Source organism: Xyrauchen texanus, chromosome 24, assembly GCF_025860055.1.
Source record: "Xyrauchen texanus isolate HMW12.3.18 chromosome 24, RBS_HiC_50CHRs, whole genome shotgun sequence".
Taxonomy (NCBI): Eukaryota; Metazoa; Chordata; class Actinopteri; order Cypriniformes; family Catostomidae; genus Xyrauchen; species Xyrauchen texanus.
In genome coordinates, this window is record NC_068299.1 from 9956893 (window position 1) to 9979506 (window position 22614).

The window sequence follows — 22614 nt, forward strand, 5'->3', positions numbered from 1 at the left end:
GTGAATTGGGCATGCCAAATTGGGGAGAAAATGGGAGAAATCCACCAAATTTTTTTTATAATAATTAAAAAAGCAAAAATCTATGTTTCAGTGTGGCACTTCCAATGGAAGTAAATGGAGCCAATTTATGAAGGGTTTAAAGGCAAAAATGTGAAGCCTTTAATTATATAAAGCACTTACATTAATTCTTCTGTTAAAATGTATGTATTATTTCAGCTGTGAAGTTGTTTAATTTGTCATTTTTGTAGTGGTTTAGAGTTTATGGCATTGTGTCGTCATGGCAACGAAGTTAAGAACTTTATACAGAACAGGTTAGGAAGTGAATTTGCTACTCTAAAATAATGTTAACATGCATACTGTTTATGTCTTTTGGCTATGCTTTTGAAACAGTGAGTATTTTAGGGACTTCTGTTCTAGATGAAGATCTGGTTATGCATTAGCGACATAATTCCTGTAGATGTAAACAGTCCCTCTAATGTTTTTAAGCAGGTTGATATTCCTGATGATTAATTATTGGGTCTGTGGCCCTATCAAAGCATTGCTGTTTGACCATCCCAAACAGCCTGTCATAGCACTATTGGCTCAACAAATGGTTATAGTTTGGGGACGGGACTATCTGTTTGTCCAACCATTTGAAGTAGGGCGGTATTGTTCCTGAAACCTGAAAATAGTTTATAAATGTTACAATTTTAAAGTCTGTTTACACAGTTTTCTTTTGAACAATATACAGAACAGAAACCAGTTTGTGAATTTATTGGAAGCTTTTGTTTTGACCTGTTTTATATCTAGTCTTATTTTTTCTTATCTTTTGCAGTATCTTCGGTTTAAGACACACAAGTAGATGAATGTAATCAGGTTGACTAAACATATCAAGTAACACAATTCAGTTTCAATATTGAAATGACATAAATCATTGATGGTTTTTCAGGTGTAGGAAAAGAGATAAGATGGGGTTTAATAGAGGCAGAAAAAAGACGAGAAGTGGGGGAAGAAGAGAACAACCTATGTATAATTTAAGATCGTAACTTCTAATGCAGGCATTTATGAGCAAAACACAAAGTGGAAGCTTTAGTGTGAATGTAGTAGTGGAAGATGAAACATGTATATTTTAAATCTTATTTCTTTATCAACACAGCACACATTGTTGATAATTGTCTTTTGCTTGAATTCCTATTATTAAATGTTTAATGTCAAGTAATTTGTATTGTATAGTGCTTTTCACAGCACACATCGTTTCAAAGCAGCTTTACAGAAAACCATGCATTAACAGAAAATGAAACTGTAATATCTACAGTAAAGTCTTAAGAGTCATCGTTGTGTTCTTTGATTAAAAATTATTGTAATTTGTTAATACAAATAAATAATTAAATAATAATTGTATTTAGAACCCCAGTGAGCAAGCAGATGGCGACTGTGGCAAAGAACACTAAACTTCATAATATGTTGGTTAATGGAGAAGAATAACTTTGGGAGAAACCAAACTCATAGTGGGGGCCAGTTCTCCTCTGGCAAAACAACATGAATATAATGCAAATATTAGTTATTTATGTGCATGAACTGTAAGATTAATGATGACAAATGTCTCTGAAGTTCATCTTGGATTAACTGCAGAAGTTCACATAGATGCATTGCCCTTTGTTAATGTTGCATTTGTATATTGGAGTTCCTCCTGTTTTTATATATATAGATTTGACTATTTGACGTTGAATACTCAAACTCTACATTTTAATTGTGTAAATATATTTGGTTTATTACCACTTGTAATTAATTCACTTGGAACTTTCCTGAAGCTCTGTTGGTAAAGCATGGTACCAAAAAACTTTTATTAAAATTCCCAGGGAACACACATACTGATTAAATACACGTAATTCTGTGCCAAATGCATAAATGTAAATGTTTAAATATAAATATTTCTAAGATTTTGAGGTGGGAGATAGAATAATATACCATTAAATCTTTGGCAAGAATGGCAACAGCACTGTTTATAACTCAATATGCATTAAAATTATATATTTTGAAAGATATGGAAAATCTGAAATTAATATGACAGCAATTTGATTTGCAAAGACTCTTCTAATTCTTATCATGACATGGGTCAGAGCAGAGCAATATATTATGGACTGTCAAGTTAATATTTTGTTTTGATGATTCCAAAATTCATGTCATGTAGATGCCACTTCCCATCTAATTAATTCTATTGCCTGTCTCCATATCCAGTTTATATTCCGTAAGATCAGTGATGTGAAGAAAGAAGAGGAAGAGAGGCAGCGCTCCAAGAACGAGGTTCCCCTCACCATTCCTGTGGACCACCCAGTCCGAAAACTTTTCCAGAAGTTTAAACAACAGAAAGAGCTCCGTAACCAGGGGGCTTCAGCCCAGCTCGACCTGGAGAACAATCAGCAGCATTTGCATACTCAGTCGCATGTACATGCCGGCCAGAAGTCCACATGTTCAACGCTGCAGAAACCTCAGAGTACCCTCATGCAGAACTCTCCGCATGCTGTTCAGAACGGGTCCACCAGCAGTGTGGTCACTATCTCCCAGATCACACCCATCCAGAACTGTCTGGCCTACCCTAAACCGGGTGACCCCATCAAGCAGAACAATCGGGACATCATGGAACTCAAACCTGCTTGTGGTGACCAAGTTGCAAATCAATTTAAAGTCAATAATACAACAAGGGCCAAACCGGCAGGAACTACTTGTCGTTGGATGAGATTAAAAAACAACATGGGTACCCTGAGTTCTCCTCCAGAGGAGAAGAAGGAGGGATTAAACAATGCTGCCAAAGCTGTGTCAGTGGAGCGTCTTTCTCCAGACATCCAAGTCCAGATAGAAAGTGTTGAGGAGGTTGAGGGATCCCGAAAAAATTATCTCCGCAAAACAGACTCTTGGGATAGTGGCTTGAGCGACCAGAGACTAGATCGGGTTTCGGAACCACAGAGCCCCGTACCTGGAATTGGTGTAGTAGAAGGACCAGCCTGTGATTTGTTCCCCAGTAGCAACATCTCATTCCAGGCCTCACTGCAGGAGGCAAGGCTGGATCTACGAGCAGAGATCCAGGCTCTAAACGGGAGGATGGCAACTTTAGAAGAACGGGTTGGAGAGATCCTCAGGCTGCTGGTAGAGAGATCAAAGGCCCAATCTAGCCAAGACCCTTCTCCCAAAAAACACGGATCCAAACTCAAAGCACAGGACAGCCTCCCAGGGTCAACACTCAGTACACCGGACTCTGAAAAGGATGAGGGTTCACCATAGGAGAGAGAAGACTGAATTGTAAGCAGTCAGGATGAAGCATTTGTACCATCACTGGGTTGTTTTGGAGTGTCCAAATTTGGAGCATCCATTGAACACCTAAACCCCCAGTTGAAGCTTATAGTGGAACCTCAACATGGGAGCTTGTGTTGGTTTCTGGGGCAAAATGGCTTCACGGTTTGGAGGCTAAAGCTTAGAACTTAACATCTCTAACTGGAATTGGTTTCTGTGGCTAAATAGGTGCCAAGAACTCAGAGTACAGTGGCATCTCCTGCTACACACAAATTTTGAGCAGTTTTTAGTTTTAGTGCTCTAGTGTCGAAATCGGCACATTTCAACCTTTTGCACACATACGGGAACTATGGACATTTTCAAAAAAAAAATATTTTTTTTTTGTATATTCTGCCTGTCCAGCTGGGTTCTGGCTTGCCAAAAAATTTTAAATCCAGATGATGTCTGTAATATTGACTTGATATATAAATGCTTGTATATTATGCAGTTCACTGCATGCAGATCTATTTATTCTCACAGAATGTTTTTTATTGTTAACGTGTAAATGTAAGAGATTGTTGATTGCCTTGATAATGGAAATTTCATATTAATATACATTCAGGTTTTTGACCAAATGTAGCATGACAAATCACTGAGAAAGAATGTGTTGTGATAATTACATATGCATGATTGATAACACAGTACGCAAGAACTTGCCTTAATAGACCTAAACTTTGCTCTTAAGATAAAACCAAAAGAAGGAAAACTGCACTCATCAGCAATGTGATATTATTTAAGAATAAAAGACAGGGATTTATTTAATTATTCTATTAGTCAGTCCTGCAAACAGAATTTTTCAGATACAGTAACATCACAAAATCTTTTTAGTTTTTCATTGTTTGCTAAATATTGTATAGAAGATTTATAGACAAACAGATACAAATTTTTATAAGAAAATTATAAAATATTGGCTCTGTTCATTATTAATTGTAACCTGATTTACCACTGTACTTATGGACTCCACACACATCAGGCCATAAAGGCCATAGCATGTACTTGTACATGTACATCACAGAACAAACTACAAAGTAATAAAGCAAACACAGCAAAGTTTTTTTTAAGCTTTTATAATTGGTATTAATTTCCTCTTCTTAATTTTAATATAATCCACATTGACATCACATAACTTTATTTTCGCATACATGGTTTTTTTCTAATGTTGTTTCATGAGTCAAGGAATATCGATGACAATCTTTCTGTTTGTTTGTCTCTGTTGGTCTGTTTTTTTGTCAGTCTGACTGAGACCAGTTTGCATTTTTTGCTTTCTGTGAAGTTTCCATTGTTAGTTTTTGCAGGACAAAATTATAATTTAATTTCCCACATTTTTATTCCACTTATTAATGTACATGTATTTTGGGGTTTATTTTAATTTATTTTGTGACCAATAGCAGATTTTGGGCCTAAAATGCAGCTTCACCACTGTTTATCTCTCTGTGGTTTTGAATGACTATATTATATGCTAAATTAATGAATAATGGTAAACCAATTTACATTTACATTTATGCATTTGGCAGACGCTTTTATCCAAAGCGACTTACAGTGGAATTATTACAGGGACAATCCCCCCGGAACAACCTGGAGTTAAGTGCCTTGCTCAAGGACACAATGGTGGTGGGCATGGGGTTAGAACCAGCGACCTTCTGATTAACAGCCCTGTGCTTTAGCCACTACGCCACCACCAATCAGTCAATACATTTTTTTGCACAAGAATGAACCACTTTTCTTTAACATTATGCAACATTTGAGTAGATAAACTGAGATTTTGTAGCTTTTGTTTGTCTCCCAAAACTGAGGCCTAGAATGCTTTCAGTTGTCCTCACAAATCAAAAAAACACCTGGCCCACCCCACTTTGTGTATCTTTAGCGGAACCAGCCCACTCTCACGATCATGGCCTGATCAGATTTACCTACATGGCAGTGAAAGTGGAACCAAATCTGAATTTGATCTGCACATAAGGTCTGTATCATTAAAAGCTGTTCCCTTTACAAAAGGCGGAACGAGATGTTGCGCTGCTAAGCGCTACGGGGGAACAGCTTTAGCTGTGAGCCGAGCTGAATAAATGTGTGGAACACGTCAATGAACATTGACCGGAATTTATAGCCTTGGCTGATGTAATCATTAGATGCACCTGAGGCCAGGCTATAAATGGATACGTCACCAGGTGTCGTCAGAAACTCTTTTTTCAGAGCGATTCTGTTTCTGTGTGTTTCACACACCCTGTCAAAACTTTCTTTCCTCTGTTAGGAGATAGATTCAGTTAGGCAGTGTGCAGTGAACGTTGTTCTATTTTTCTCAGACCCCGGTTTTCTGCCTTGGGTCCCACTCTAGGTGCGTCTTGTTGTCGCAGACTGCTAACGACAGACGCCTCCCTGACGGGCGGGGTAGAGGCCTTAAGTGGTCGTCCAGCTTAAGGGGATAGGAGGGTCGTCAGCTCGGTTGTCACAGTCACTGTCTCGGGTTGATGGCTGTATTTCTGGCCCTGAAATACCTCCTCCTGAGGCTGCCATGTCTTGGTGTGGGTGGACAATACAGCGGTAGCCTCTTACATAAATCATCAAGGAGACCCACGTTCTTGTCAGCTGTATTTCTGACACGTCGGATTCTCCTTTGGGCCCAGGGCAAGCTCCTGTCACTCAGGGCAATTTACATCCCTGGACGCCTAAATGTGGGAGCAGATTTGCTGTCCAGACAGAACATACCGAGGGGCGAGTGGAAACTCCACCCCGAGGTAGTACAACAGATTTGGGAGAGATTTTACAGAGCAGAAGTGGACCTCTTCACCTCTCAAGAGACTGCGCAATGTCCCCTCTACTTCTCTCTGAGTCACCCAGCCCCCCTGGGTCTGGACGCGATGGCGCATACATGGCCCAGAATGTGTCGGTATGCTTTTCCCCCGGTTTCTCTGCTCCCGGGAGACTTAGCCAGAGTTCGCCAGCAAGGGTCTTGCCTCTTACTGATAGCGCCTCACTGGCCGAACAGGATTTGGTTCTCAGAAATGATATCTCTCCTCGACGGCTCGCCTTGGGCGATTCCGGACAGGAGGGACCTTCTGTCTCAGGCACAGGGGACGATATTTCATCCCCGGCCCGAATTGTGAAACCTTTCATGTCTGGCCCCTAAGGGTACCAAATGAGGTTCACAGGGTTTTCTCTTGAGATTATCGAGACCATTTCAAGTGCTAGGGCTCCCTCCACTTGGAACTGATCTGGGTAGATTTTACAGGGCAGAAGAGGACCTCTTCAGCCTCTGTTGATAGCGCAATGTCTCCTCTACTTCTCCCCGAGTCGCCCAGTCCTCCCCTCCCCCTCCCCCTTGGGAGGGGCTGAACGTAGTAACGCAAATGCACCTGCATGCGTTTCCTTCTACTAAAGTTCTTATTACAGAACCAGCTAACTGCCAGTTTGTTTCACTTCTGGATTTTCTGTAGAAAGAACTGTCAGCGGGCACTTGCCTCGCCACTGCCAGGTTCTATGTGGCCACTGCGGTTTGCCACGGCTTGGTGGGCGGGGTGCCCTCAAAGAGGCATCCTCATTATTGCCCGGGCCTACGAGGCGCGTGGTCAAGCTTCGCCAGTAGGTTTCAGGGCGCACTCTACCAGAGGGCTCTCCTCCTCTAAAACCTTGGCTAGAGGTCTCCCTCTGCAGCAAGTTTGTGATGCGGCAGGTTGTCCTCTCCGCACACATTTATTGGATTTTTATAGTTTGGATGTTTTGCCACTCCGGGCTCTTATGCCCTTGAGTCGACATCTCAAGCTCATGTCTGGACAAGTTTGTGATGCGGCAGGCTGGTCCTCTCCGCTCACATTCATCAGTTTTTATGACAAGTTTGTGTTGCGACAGGGTTCTCTTCACACACATTCATCGAACTTTATGGGTTAGATGCTTTGCTACTCCGGACTCTTATGTCCTTGAGTCGACATCTCAGCCCATGCCTAAACAAGTTTGTGATGCGGCAGGTTGTCCCCTCTGCACACATTCATTGCACCTTTTTAGTTTGGATGTTCTGCACTCCGGGCTCTTATGCCCTTGAGTCGACATCTCAGCTCATACCTGAACAAGTTTGTGATGCGGCAGGCTGGCCCTCTCCGCTCACATTCATCAGTTTTTATGACAGGTTTGTGGTGCGATAGGGTTCTCTTCGCACACATTCATCGAACTTTATGGGTTAGATGCTTTGCTACTCCGGGCTCTTATGCCCTTGAGTCGACATCTCAGCTCATGCCTGAACAAGTTTGTGATGCGGCAGGCTGGTCCTCTCCGCTCACATTCATCAGTTTCATGACAAGTTTGTGGTGCGACAGGGTTCTCTTCGCACACATTCATCAAACTTTATGGGTTAGATGCTTTGCTACTCCGGGCTCTTATGCCCTTGAGTCGGCATCTCAGCCCATGCCTAAACAAGTGTGTGATGCGGCAGGTTGTTCTCTCCGCACACATTCATTGGACTTTTTTTAGTTTGGATGTTCTGCACTCCGGGCTCTTATGCCCTTGAGTCGACATCTCAGCTCATACCTGAACAAGTTTGTGATGCGGCAGGCTGGTCCTCTCCGCTCACATTCATCAGTTTCATGACAAGTTTGTGGTGCGACAGGGTTCTCTTCGCACACATTCATCAAACTTTATGGGTTAGATGCTTTGCTACTCCGGGCTCTTATGCCCTTGAGTCGACATCTCAGCTCATGCCTGAACAAGTTTGTGATGCGGCAGGCTGGTCCTCTCCGCTCACATTCATCAGTTTTTATGACAAGTTTGTGTTGCGACAGGGTTCTCTTCGCACACATTCATCGAACTTTATGGGTTAGATGCTTTGCTACTCCGGGCTCTTATGTCCTTGAGTCGACATCTCAGCCCATGCCTAAACAAGTTTGTGATGCGGCAGGTTGTCCCCTCCGCACACATTCATTGCACCTTTTTAGTTTGGATGTTCTGCACTCCGGGCTCTTATGCCCTTGAGTCGACATCTCAGCTCATACCTGAACAAGTTTGTGATGCGGCAGGCTGGCCCTCTCGGCTCACATTCATCAGTTTTTATGACAGGTTTGTGGTGCGATAGGGTTCTCTTCGCACACATTCATCGAACTTTATGGGTTAGATGCTTTGCTACTCCGGGCTCTTATGCCCTTGAGTCGACATCTCAGCTCATGCCTGAACAAGTTTGTGATGCGGCAGGCTGGTCCTCTCCGCTCACATTCATCAGTTTCATGACAAGTTTCTGGTGCGACAGGGTTCTCTTAGCACACATTCATCAAACTTTATGGGTTAGATGCTTTGCTACTCCGGGCTCTTATGCCCTTGAGTCGGCATCTCAGCCCATGCCTAAACAAGTGTGTGATGCGGCAGGTTGTTCTCTCCGCACACATTCATTGGACTTTTTTAGTTTGGATGTTCTGCACTCCGGGCTCTTATGCCCTTGAGTCGACATCTCAGCTCATACCTGAACAAGTTTGTGATGCGGCAGGCTGGTCCTCTCCGCTCACATTCATCAGTTTCATGACAAGTTTGTGGTGCGACAGGGTTCTCTTCGCACACATTCATCAAACTTTATGGGTTAGATGCTTTGCTACTCCGGGCTCTTATGCCCTTGAGTCGACATCTCAGCTCATGCCTGAACAAGTTTGTGATGCGGCAGGCTGGTCCTCTCCGCTCACATTCATCAGTTTCATGACAAGTTTGTGGTGCGACAGGGTTCTCTTCGCACACATTCATCAAACTTTATGGGTTAGATGCTTTGCTACTCCGGGCTCTTATGCCCTTGAGTCGGCATCTCAGCCCATGCCTAAACAAGTTTGTGATGCGGCAGGTTGTCCCCTCCGCACACATTCATTGCACCTTTTTAGTTTGGATGTTCTGCACTCCGGGCTCTTATGCCCTTGAGTCGACATCTCAGCTCATACCTGAACAAGTTTGTGATGCGGCAGGCTGGCCCTCTCCGCTCACATTCATCAGTTTTTATGACAGGTTTGTGTTGCGACAGGGTTCTCTTCGCACACATTCATCGAACTTTATGGGTTAGATGCTTTGCTACTCCGGGCTCTTATGCCCTTGAGTCGACATCTCAGCTCATGCCTGAACAAGCTTGTGATGCGGCAGGCTGGTCCTCTCCGCACACATTCATCAAAATTGAATGGTTTAGATGTTTATGCTACTCCGGGCTCTTATGCCCTTGAGTCGACATCTGAAGCTCATGACTGAGACCTCTCACGTTTTTGTGAGTACACTGCACAACCGTAGTGGTCCGGACAGCCCCAAGTGCGGTGGCGTGGGTATTGCGTTCCCCGTAGCGCTTAGCAGCGCAACATCGTAGTGAAGCCTTTTGTAAAGGGAACGTCTCGGGTTACATGTGTAACCCTTGTTCCCTGAAAAAGGCGGAACGAGATGTTGTGCTGCTTTGCCGCACTGGGGCGTCCCAGGACTGCTCTTCAAAAAGAAGTATCTGACGACACCTGGTGACGTATCCATTTATAGCCTGGCCTCAGGTGCATCTAATGATTACATCAGCCAAGGCTATAAATTCCGGTCAATGTTCATTGACGTGTTCCACACATTTATTCAGCTCGGCTCACAGCTAAAGCTGTTCCCCCGTAGCGCTTAGCAGCGCAACATCTCGTTCCGCCTTTTTCAGGGAACAAGGGTTAAACATGTAACCCGAGACGTTTTTTATTATTTAATTTAATGGACTGTTTTTTCTATTTTGCTTTGCGGACAGATATGTAAAAACCTTCTTCGCTCTGTGCTGATCTGACAGACAGGCTTCATTAACAGCCTTGTTGCAAAGCCAGAATTACATTATGACAGATTCACGAAACAAACTGTGCAAAAATGTGCTACTCAGACTGTCAGGTCTGGCATTACTCTTATTATTAGTTCTTCTGATATTTCAGAATAATTTGCATCCTACTTCCTCCATATTTCCTCAACGTGGCTTGGCAGGCCAGTAATCTGACAACAACCACTTTAACAAGATATTAAATTCCTTCTTGCACAAAAATATCACTGACTAAACATTTTTACAGAAATATTGACTGAAAAATGTGTCTAATTCCTTTACTGTATGTCCACATACGCTAACATATAGTACATGTAAGCTACTTACTCTTTAAACTGTCATCAGATCTTAGTCCTGGTTCTATTTTAAATGTATTTTTTATTTTTTAAATAAACTAAAAATTATGTCAGCCATGCAGAAGTCACTTTAAAAATGCTCAAATATACACACTCCTTTCTCTGACCATTTCCAGGAAGCAAGAGTGTTAAAACTACCTGCACATGTTAAGAGTGCAGCTTTCAAAAGACAGATGAAGCTCTTGGCTGAAGTCAATTTTCAGGTAGCTGTGCTGCACTTTGGCATCAAGCCCTTTTGATTATGTTATTACAATCCATTCATCTCTGTCTCTGTCTCACTTTTTGTTGAGTTGGCTAATAATCTGCAATTGTCTCTATATTGCTGTCACACTTTCTGTCATTTTACATTCTCTTAACTCTAAAATGCACACACAAAATTGTAAATATATATATATATATATATATATATATATATATATATATATATATATACAGTATATTCAATTATCAGTGAACTCTATATACTGTATATATACACAGATCAGCCACAACATTAAACCACCTGCCTAATATTGTGTAGGTCCACCACAACCCCCAAATGGCAAAAAAGAAACAACTTTCTCTAGAAACTAATCAGTCATCATTGTTTTGAGGAATGGAGACTATATACAATGCTTGAAATTGCCAAAAAACTGAAGATTTCATACAATGCTATACACCGCAGTCTTCAAAGGCAAAGGACAACTGGCTCTAACAAGGACAGAAAGAGATGTGGAAGGCCCAGATACAACTTAACAAGAGGATAAGTACATCAGAGTCTCTAGTTTGAGAAATAGATGCCTCACATGTCCTCAGCTGACAGCTTCATTGAATTCTACCTGCTCAACACCAGTTTAATGTACAACAGTAAAGAGAAGAAAAAAAGATTTACCATTTTTCTATGGGAAGAAAAAGCCACTTTTTTATGATTAACATTTTTTATTTGAACACAGAAAAGCAAAATATAAAATCAACATTTAACTCCCACTACCACCTCTCCCTCTCCTCATCCCCAGTCCCACCCCAACCCTCAACAAACACCCCTGTGGTCATACATGAGCACATACAAAAGAAAGAAAAAATCAAAACAAATAAAAAGAATATAAAAATCACACACATCATCAACTACCCCTCTCTCTCCATTTTTCAGCCATAAGAACCCTCCAAAAATGCCAAGTATCTGCCCCATTTCCCAACAAACAAATCTAAATTCCCCATGACCCTTATGACCCTTCTTCGAGAGCCGCCACCCTCCCCATTTCCGAGCACCACTCCTGAAATGGGGGTCCTCCAGCCGACTTCCAACCTCTCAAAATCACCTGTCTGGTGATCATAACACTGTTTAGGACCCAATCCTGCACATGTTTATTCCCCACATTGATGTCCGCCCCATCTCCCAAAATACAGAGTCTGGGGCAAAAGGAAACCTGAGTCCCCAAGACGTCATAGACAATACTCTGAACCCTCAACCAAAACCCCTGGATCTTAACACCCCACCAAAGAACATGGGTTGTGTCTCCATCCTCCGATTGGCAACGCCTGCAGGTGGGTGTGTCTTTAAGACCAAGCCTATACAATCTAGAGGGGTCCAATAGAATGTATGTAAAATTTTAAATAGCATAAGGCGAACCCTTGCATCTCTAGACATTTTTTAGAATCCTAGCCCACACACCCTCCTCCAATAGCAAGTAGAAATCTATCTCCCTTAATCTCTTGATAGAAGTTAGAGCTCCCTCCTCCAGACTCTGAATTAACATGGAGTAATACAGTGCTGCCTCATGACCTTTTCCAAAAGCATTAATCACCACTCCCAGAGTATAGGAATATCACTTCTCCAGGTAAACGGTGCACACGCACACGGCCGTCCACGTGATTTTAGAGAAAATGGGACTCATCAGACCAGGCAACCTTCTTCCAATGCTCCAAGGTCCAGTTCCGGCACTCAGGTGCCCATTGTAGGCACTTTCGACAGTGGATAGGGGTCATCATGGCACCAGGGCACTCTGACAGGTCTGTGACTATGCAGCCCCAAACGCAGCAGGGTGCGATGTACTGTCTGTTGTGACACATTCCTCCCGTAACCATCATTAAACTTTTATGTGACTTGTCTCCCACAATAGACCTTCTATCGGTTTGGACCAGACGGGATAGCCTTTGTTGCCCTTGCACATCGATGAGCCTTGAGCACCCAACACCCTGTTTGTAGGTGCTCACCACTGCTTTTTTCAAGTCAAGTGGTTTTTATTGTCGTTCAACCATATACAGTTAGTACAGTACAGAGTGAAACGAGACATCGTTCCTCCAGGACCATGGTGCTACATAAAACAACATAGGACAAACACAGAACCACATGAGACTACACAGACTAAATAGCATACCTATATAAAGTGCACGTGCAAGCGTGTGCAAAAATTACGGGACAGTACAATAAATTGCTGGCTGGGAGCACTTCTTCTTCTTCTTCTTCGGGCTTATTGGCGGTTCGCATTCTTAAAAAGAGCATTACCGCCATCTACTGTAGGTAATAGATCAGAGACAATATATCACAACTCCCAGAACAATCAGGACTCGTGCTTTCAATGTTGCTGCGTGTTCAGCTCCTCCATCTACAGCCAAAGTCCCTCATCTTCCAGAGAGGGATACTGATACTAAAAACACTAATAGCCTATCTATATTCTAAAGATCAAATTTGTTCTACTTAAAAACTTTATTATTAACCTACCCCCCTCTACTGAGTTTAAAACCATCTTTAATGTTAATTGTTGATTGTCTTTCATCTCAAATTCTTCAATTATCTTACTTCTTTCTTCAGAATATTTATTACACTTAATAAGTACATGCTCCACTGTTTCTCTGATTCCACACCATTCACATAATCCTGTAGGATGTTTTCCTATTATTTGCATTGTTGAATTAAGTCCTGTATGTCCTAGTCTTAATCTAGAAATAATACAGTCTTCCTTCCTTCTCCCACTTGAATTCCTTCCTCTACCTACCAATGGTTGTATTAAATATAAATGTCTACCTTTTTCCTCATTATCCCAATACGATTGCCAATTTTTATTTATCCCCGTTTAATTATTGATTTGATTTCTAATTTACTATACCTAATTTGCATATCTATATTTTCCTTTGCCATAGACTGTTTTGCTAGTTTATCTGCTTCTTCATTTCCAGACACTCCGGTATGTGCGGAACCCATAAAAACTGAACTATCTTATTTTTTTGTTGCATCATGAACAATATCTGTAAGATTTTCAAAACAATATCCTGTCTAGTATCTGATTTTTGAACTTCCAGGCACCTCAAGGCTGAACTTGAATCTGAGCATATTAAAGTTTTACTTAGCCCCATTTCATTTATTTTATTAAGTGCTATCATAATTGCTAGTAGCTCTCCTGTAAACACAGATACATGATCTGATACTCTTTCCCCTCTTGCCACTTTCAATCTGGGAATGATATACGCTACCCCAACCTGTCCCTTCTGTGGATCCTTAGATGCATCTGTGAAAACCTTTATATATTGTTCATACTTAATACCAATATATTCTTTTGTCATCTCTGCTTCCAACATCCTCTGATCTTTATCTTGTCTTGATTCCAATAAGAATAGATCTACATTTGGTTGAGGTAAAATCCATAATGGTGTTGTTGGTAATATTACTGCTGGAATAACTCTATACTCATTTAATTTCATATTCTGAACTAAATCCTTAATAATCCAACCAAAACTGTTAACTTTTCCTTTCCCATATTCCCAACATGTTTCAAGTATACCTTTTGTTGGATGACTATCCTTCTGCCCTTTAAGGTTTACCCAGTATGCCAGTATCAATTGTTTCCTTCTTAAGTGAATTGGCATCTCCCCATCTCCACCTGTAAAGCTGAAACAGGAGAGGAAGGATAAGCTCCACAACATATTCTCAAAGCTCGTGATTGAATTACGTTCTAATTTTCCTAACTGTGACTTAGTTGCTGTTCCATATGCGATACAACCATAATCTAATACTGCTCTTATCATTGTTGAATAAATTGTTTTTAATGCAACCCTATCAGCTCCCCATTCTCGTCCTGAAATACACCTCATTACATTTAAAATCTTCTTACATTTATCCTCCATCTTATTTATATGTACATTCCATGTAACCTTTTCATCAAACCACATACCTAAAAATCTTATCACTTTAACTTGTTCTATCTCTTTGTTGTATAAATTAATCTTTAGATCTATACTTGACCTTTTATTTGTAAAAAATATATATTTGGTTTTCTCCACTGAGAATTTAAAACCCCATTTGTAAGACCATTCCTCAACATTTTTTAAAACTGCTTGCATTTTATTAAGGCTGGGAGCACCCCACAAGCCTTGCCATTTCAGAGGTGCTCTGACACAGTCGTCTGGTTCTTGTCAAAGTTGCTCAAGTCTTCACTCCTGATTGTTCACTTACCATCTAATCTACTCAGACTTGACATGTGCCCTTGTTAGGAGATGATCAGTGTTATTCACTTCACCTGTGAGTGGTCATAAAGTTTTGGCTCATCAGTGTATAAATAGCCTACAATATATATTCTGGCTTTGCCTTTTATTGGATATGACACTTCAGAGGAGGCAGGAAACAATAGGTTTTGCCATTCTTCCACTCAATGATACAGTTCTTGACCAGTACTACTGAAATACCTGGCTGAAAGCTGCTCATAATGCTGCTCAGTGATACTGAATACAAAGTAATTTGGCCAACAATTGTTGTTCATCATAACTGTTACTATATTGTATTTTAGTACGACTTGACTCTGTATTTACCAATCAGAATCCAGGACCAGCACTGAGTATATAGATTTTTTGTAATTTTTTATTTTTTTTACCATAACACCCTGCTATTCTAAAGCAGTGATTCTCATCTGGTGGGTCTGTTCTGATTGGGTAACAGACAGCAGACAATGCTAAATGCAAATCATAAAATGTATCTTACTGTATTCTTTAATCATGCATAGTTAGGATTTCAAAATAAATTTGTTTATCAACTTTTAAAAGGGATGAGAAAAGACGTTTTTTAAAAACATAAAACATGTTTTTAGTGTTGATGTCAAAAGCCAAACGTCCATTTTGGCCCAAACTCATGAAGGACATTTTTGCCTATTGTGAGATAGACAGTTTTGTTACTGTGTTGGATCACTATTTGATGTCTGATATAAAATCTGGGTCATGAATGAAAACCAGTTGAGAGCCACTGTTGTAGAATTTGCCCCATTTCAGCCCCTTTTCTCTTGAAAACAAAAAACACATTTATAACAGCACAAACAAATCTCCTCATATGTGTGTGGTAATGATAACATATACAGCAGTTGGCCATAAATAAATGCTATTTCTGGTACGAAGGTTGCTGAATATGACCTCCAATGTGTTATGTAACACCATGCTGAGGGTGATAATGGGAAAGGTAATAATCGTGTGCATCTGCTGCTCATTATGATACCAGACAAGGAAAAGAAAGTGTTTTCTCATCATTTTCACATTATTAAGGTTTTAAATAATTCATCATCCAAGGACTGCTGCTGGCACATGTGATCTCACAGTAAAGCAGCACTGGAAACTTTTTGCCTTCAGCACTGTAAGACACAGATGATGATAAAATTACATATTCCCATGCACTCATAGGTTTTCATAATATGGGTTTCTACTGTTTGTGTGATCAGGGGTTAAATTGGGCCGGTATGGTTTGGAACGGCGTTGTCAATCCAACCCATTTTTTGTATTCTCTGATGTAGACTTTGTTTGCTACCCTTGACACATTCCGTCTCTATTTAGCAAGTGTACTTGTTCAAAAATATTTCAAGCTCATTTTGCTTCACACTAGTCAGTTGCAGACACTGGTAGACACAGCATATACGAGAGCGGCACCAGACCATGCCCCCGCATAGATGCACGTTACACTTCTTGAACCCGATTTTAGAGTTCCCCCACCTCTGAAATCCCAATTTAACCTTTGTGTGTGATCAGCAAATAAAAGAGAGAGAATGGGCTGGTAGGGTTGTGGGCTTGCTGTTGAAACCAAATGTTAATAAATATGCAAATATTTTAAATAAATAAAAAGTGAATCATTAGCCCAGCCCTTTTAAGCAATATTGGGTGTAATGTGATTACAAAGTAATTATGTACTGTAATCTAATTACTTTAAATCCAAAAGTAGTGTTATACATTACATTTTAAAGTTGTGTATGTACCGGTAGATTAAAATAATGTGATAACTTTTCCGTTAACTAATGAGTAGTGTAATTTGATTACAATTTTAGAGAAGAAAATAGTCATTTGTAGTGGATTTCTTTTTTGAGTAACTTAAACCAACACTGCATTTAAGTCACAGTGACAAATTCTGATGTAAGCAACATAGACAGAACTCTTTATGGTGGCACAACATATTTTTTTAAACCACCTATCAATTATAGATATTGTTTTTTGTTTTTTTTAAATGTAGAGGTGCTGAATAAGCAAAATAAAAAAAATGCCTATTTCGGTCAAATCAAAATACAGATAAAAATGTAAATATATGAACTTGGTAATACAACAGGCAATTTTTTTTGTATAAGGCCAGCATAAGTCTTTGACTGTTTTTTTTTTTTTTTTTTTTTTTTTTTTGGCCTCAGGCATTCACTGGGCAGAAGGGATGTGAAGAGAAATTTAGAAGAAGAGAGAAAGAGAGAGAAAGTCAGATCAGGTGGTAAATATATGACCATAAATTACATTAAAAGATAAGTCAGGAGAGTATTTGTACCCTGAGCAGATGGCTGGGCATCCCACTGATACGCCCATGAGATCTGGAAGAGTTTTTCTCTCACACACTGTATCTAACACAAACACACATACACACACACACACACACACACACACACACACGTAACAGTCACAAGGTAGACCATTGCCTGTGTAATCTACACAAAGGTTTGAAAAACTACTTATTTTACATGAAAACTTAAATTAAACATAATTATATAGCTACTGTCCCTACGGCTACAACCTTGTTCTGTTTTTTTTTGTATTTTTTTTAACAAAAGAGTGCAGATGAAGTTTGCAGTTCTCTTACGAGAGGTTCTCTCGTATTGCGTAAGCTAGCTTACGCTACGGGAAAGATTCATCTTTTCTGAGATACTGAAGCCAAAAAATTATCCTTAATTTTGTATCCATTGTCAACGCAGTGCAGCAGCTGCATACCTTGAGCGGGCTAGCTAGCGAGCTCATTGGTTGCTCTGCGGCAACTGCTGCAGCCTATAGACGAACTTGAGTGAACTCGCGTCCAATGAGAGGCGCCCGCGCCGTCACTGTATCAAAGCCCGCCAGAATGGGCGTGGCTAGAGTGCATATAAGCGTAAGTTCGTAGGCTGGAACCCTGATTTTCATCTATTCAGCGAAGCTCCTCGCATCTCTGAACTGCAGAAGCCGCGTCGCTGTTCGAGGGGCATCTAGCAAGCTTGGACAGCGCTCGAAGAAGCCGGCCGTCTTCGCCACCTTCAGCCATCCTGCGAGCTACGCCATCCGGCGACATATCCTTTTTAGAGCAAGCTAGTTCCTCAGCGAACTTCACAAAAAGAGCAACAAGCGTCTTTTTAAAGATGCCTCGCACCACCTGCCCCTCTCAGCGCCGGAGACCGCCACCTCATCTGCGCTCTCTGCCTTGAACTGGAACATGCAGCGCTCGCCCTTGCTGACGGCGGATGCGACCTCTGCGAGGAGTTTCCGATGTTGACCCTGCGGGCTCGACTCGAAACACTCAAGACCGAAGCCGCCGCACCGCCTTTCGTTTCGCCGCGCAGAAAGAAGCGCCGCTCCCAAAGGCTGCCGGAACCGGTGTTAGAAGCGACTACCTCGCCGGAGCCTCTCCCTCGAGCCTCGCCCGCCCCCCCGGGATGCGCAGTTGCCGCCGAGCGGCCGCACTGCTGCCATCTCGGATGACGAGGCGGAGGATAAGGGCTGCTGTTCCATCATGGCTTCGGACAGCGAGGAGTGGTCAGGCTCCCAAGCCTCCTCCTCGGCCCAGGAATCCAGCAGGACCCGCGCCGGAGTCGAAGAAGAACTAACCCGCCTCCTCACACAGGCCGTCGACCGCCTCGGGCTGGAGTGGTCACCGCCCTCTGAGCAGGCTCCCAACAGACTCGATGGCTGCTTTCTTCAGAGCCATCGCCGCGCGGCGCCCGCGGCCCGGGCCGCTCCCTTCCTGCCGGAACTCCACGCCGAGCTCTCTAAATCGTGGAACGCGCCTCTCTCGGCCAGGAACCGATCCCATGTCTCCACCTCTCTCGCTTCTTCGAGAGTGGGATGAGAAAGGCAGGCACCCAGAGGCTGTTTCAGATCTAAGGAGCGTGACGGATCTCGCCCTTCGCGCCACCAAAGCTGCAGCTCAAGCCCTAGGGAAGTGCATGGCCGCGCTGACTGTGACCGAGAGACACCTATGGCTAACGCTAGCTGACATGGGAGAAGCTGAACGCTCCACGTTCCTCAACGCGCTGCTCTCTCCGTCCGGTCTCTTCGGTTCCACGGTGAGTGGCATTGTTGACCGTTTCTCGGAAGTCCAGAAAGCCACCCAAGCCAATCTCTTCCTGCCTCGTCGCGCTAGCTCCTCTGCAGGCCGCCCACGTGACCAGCCTCCTGCAACGAGCCTCTTCACAGCGCCCAGCTCAGCAAAGCCAGACTTCTCAGCGTCGACAGGGCGGTCGCCCTAGATCGCGCTCAGACAGCCGCCACAGACCGCCGCCCCCCCCGCGGGCCTCGGCCTAAGATTGCGCTGAAACCTGAGCAACCGAAGTCCTCCTAGCTTTGTTGAGGAAACGACGGCTCAGTCCCGCCGTGGCCGGACCACCGTCAAAGCTTCGCACCCTGTCAGTCCCCTTCTCTCAGGCTACTGCAGTGGTGGATTCAGCAGCCAACAAGCCGGTGATACTGCCCGCTTGCCTGCACTCAAATGCCGTTTTCACGGCGACCCAAAGAAATCTTGTAAAAAGCAAACATGCCTTATGTGTAGAAAATGTGCCCACAATCCAGTGTTCACCCCTACACACAAGCATTACACTTCCCGTGTCCCTATCAGAGCCCACTCACATAAAGCGGGCACAGCCAGCTCGAGTGTTAGAGTCAATAAACGCGCCCACGAGTCCGTGCGCGCGCCCCTTCTCTCCCCGCTCTGTCACACGGCCAGCATACACCTCTCTGTATGTAAGTCCCATGCCCGTGACTATGCTCGCGCATCACTTAACAGATGTGACTCTTTCCCCATTCACCTCAATTGGGAAGTCACTCACAGAACAGCCTGCCCCTGCTGTCTGCGAGCAGTCATGCATAAGCACAGTAAGCTTGCTCACACATTCTGTTCAGCTCGCTGTGTGCGGCAATCAGGGCGACTTGGCCATTCACCCTCTAGCGTTACGCTTCAAAGCGTGGAAAACTATCCCAGGGATATCCAAATGGGTGTTAAGCACAATAAAACAGGGCTATTTGCTACAGTTTGATCACCGCCCTCCCCGCTTCAGAGCGCGGCTCGAAACTACTGTGAACACGGAAGCAGCCTGCATGCTTCGTTCAGAAATAGCAAACCTTCTGTGCAAAAGGGCCATAGAGAGAGTGCCACCTTCTCTGAGCGAGTCGGGGTTTTACAGCCGTTATTTTCTTGTCCCCAAGAAAGACGGCGGCCTCAGACCAATATTAGATCTCAGGGTTTTGAACAAGGTGCTCGCAAAAAGACCGTTCAAAATGCTTACAATCAGGAAACTCCTCGCGCATGTGCGCCAGGGGACTGGTTTATTTCTCTCGATCTGAAAGATGCCTACTTTCAGATTCAGATAAATCCCGTCACAGGCCATTCTTGAGATTCGCCTCGACGGCCAGGTTTATCAATACACCGTCCTTCCGTTCGGCCTGTCTTTAGCACCCCATACTTTCACGAAGTGCATGGATGCGGCGCTCGCACCCCTGTGGAGTCAGGGCTTGCGAATTCTGAACTATTTGGACGATTGGCTGATTTTGGCACAGTCACATACGGAGCTTCTGTCTCACAGGACGGTTCTCCTCAGTCATCTGAACAGTTTGGGTCTTGCAGTCAATTGGACCAAGAGCTCACTACAGCCCAGTCAGGCAATTTCCTTCCTTGGAATAGAACTAGACTCCATGGCGATGACGGCTCGCTTATCTACACAGCGCGCGTGCCGTGTTCAGCGACTAGCCGCGTCCTTTCAGATGAACAGCCTCACGCCTCTGAAGAAATTCCAGAGAATGCTAGGTTACATGGCCTCAGCCGCAGCAGTACTTCAGCTGGGTTTACTGTGCATGCGCCCGCTTCAGCATTGGCTAAACACCCGCGCCTCGCCGGGCTTGGTCCTCGGGCCGCCAGCCGATTAGAGTGACTCAGACCTGTATCTCAGCTCTGCAGCCCTGGGCAGTGGCCGAATGGTATCAGCGGGGAGTGACGATGGGAGCTGTATCTCGCCGAAAAGTCATCTCGACAGACGCGTCCAACACGGGTTGGGGCGCGGTCTGCGAGGGCTCTCCAGTTTTTGGCCTATGGTCAGTTCAGGAAAAGCTCCTTCACATAAATTGTCTGGAAATGATAGCGGTCGTGTACGCGCTCGTGCGCTTCCTCCCGGTCATTCAGGGTCACCACGTCCTGGTCCGTTCGGACAACAGATCTGTGGTATCCTATCTAAACCGTCAGGGCGGTGTCAGATCCAGGAACCTCTTCCATCTGACAAAACGCATACTGAGTTGGTCCCAGTGCCACCTGCGCTCGCTGAGGGTGACGCACGTGCCAGGCCACCTAAACGACGGCCCAGACAGACTGTCCAGAGACAATATTTCCCCAGGGGAATGATCCCTGCACGCTCAAACAGTCCAGAAGTTATGGAGCATATTCGGCAGAGCAGAGATAGACCTCTTTGCGTCAGAAGAGAACTCTCACTGCCCAGTATTTTTCTCGAAAAGCGAGGATGCGCTGGCCCAGGACTGGCCCAACCGCCCGCTTTACGCCTTCCCTCCCATCTCGCTATTGCCACAGGTAATGCAGAGGATCAGGAAACAGCGTCACTCGGTGCTCCTCATAGCCCGCGCTGGGAGAATCAGACATGGTTCCCGGAGCTTACGCAGCTGTCACTGACAGCCCCGTGGCCCATTCCAGTGAGAGCAGATCTCCTCTCTCAAGCTCGCGGCACGATCTGGCATCCCCACCCAGAGCGCTGGGCGCTGCACGCGTGGGTGATCAACGACTACCCGTCGCTTTGCCAGAAGGAGTAATAAACACTATCATACACGCTAGAGCCCCTTCCACGAGAAGACTCTATGCGTCCAAATGGTCTGTGTTTTCAAAATGGTGCACCGACAGAGACCTGGACCCACGGACATGTGGGATGTCGTCACTGCTCGTGTTTTTACAAGAGCTGCTGGATAAGGGCAGATCCCCATCCACGCTCAAAGTGTACGTGGCGGCCGTCGCGGCGGTCGCTGAACCCCTGCACGGCCAGTCACTGGGAAAAAACGAGCTGGTCATCCGCTTCCTCGGGAGCTAGAAGGATGAACCCCCTGCGCCCTCCATCGGTTCCTATCTGGGATCTTTCTGTAGTTCTCGAAGCTAAGAAAGCCCCCCCTTTCAAACCGCTTCAATCCGTGGATTTGAAATACCTTTCACTCAAAACTGTTTTTCTAACTGCCCTACCATCAGTTAAACATGTGGGAGACCTTCACGCGCTGTCTGTCAGCGCTGCGTGTGTTGAGTTTGGACCAAGTGACTCCAAGGTCATTTTAAAGCCTAGACACGGCTATGTCCCCAAGGTGATCGGTACTCCTTTCAGAGTACAAATCATTTCCCTATCGGCGCTGCCAGCATCCGATAGCGAACGCGACGCCAATCTCCTTTGCCCAGTCAGAGCACTGAGATTGTATACTGCGCGCTCCGCCTCTTTCAGACGCTCTGAGCAGCTTTTCTTTTCGTTCGGAGGGTGCACCAAAGGTTTCGCCGCCTCGAAACAGACACTGTCTAGATGGATAGTGGACGCTATTGCTGCCGCGTACGAGTCAAAAGACCTACCATGCCCGTTAGGCATTAGGGCCAGTGTTGGGCAGTAACGCGTTACTGTAACGCAGTTAATTTTGACAGTAACTAATACTGTAACGCATTACTTTTTAAATAAATTAACTCCGTTACCGTTACCACATGGTGCGTTGTCCGTTACT

General features: G+C 44.0%; 1 protein-coding gene across 1 annotated transcript in view; it reads left to right on the forward strand.

The window, feature by feature from the left end:
• Window positions 1–4340, forward strand: part of kcnh5b (potassium voltage-gated channel, subfamily H (eag-related), member 5b) — a 51073-nt gene extending 46733 nt beyond the window's left edge. Inside the window, exon 11 of the mRNA XM_052090145.1 lies at window positions 2218–4340. Within this exon, the coding sequence (XP_051946105.1) occupies window positions 2218–3258 (1041 nt within the window). The 3' untranslated portion in view covers window positions 3259–4340. The remainder of the gene's footprint in view (window positions 1–2217) is intronic.
• The last annotated feature ends 18274 nt before the right edge of the window (window positions 4341–22614 follow it).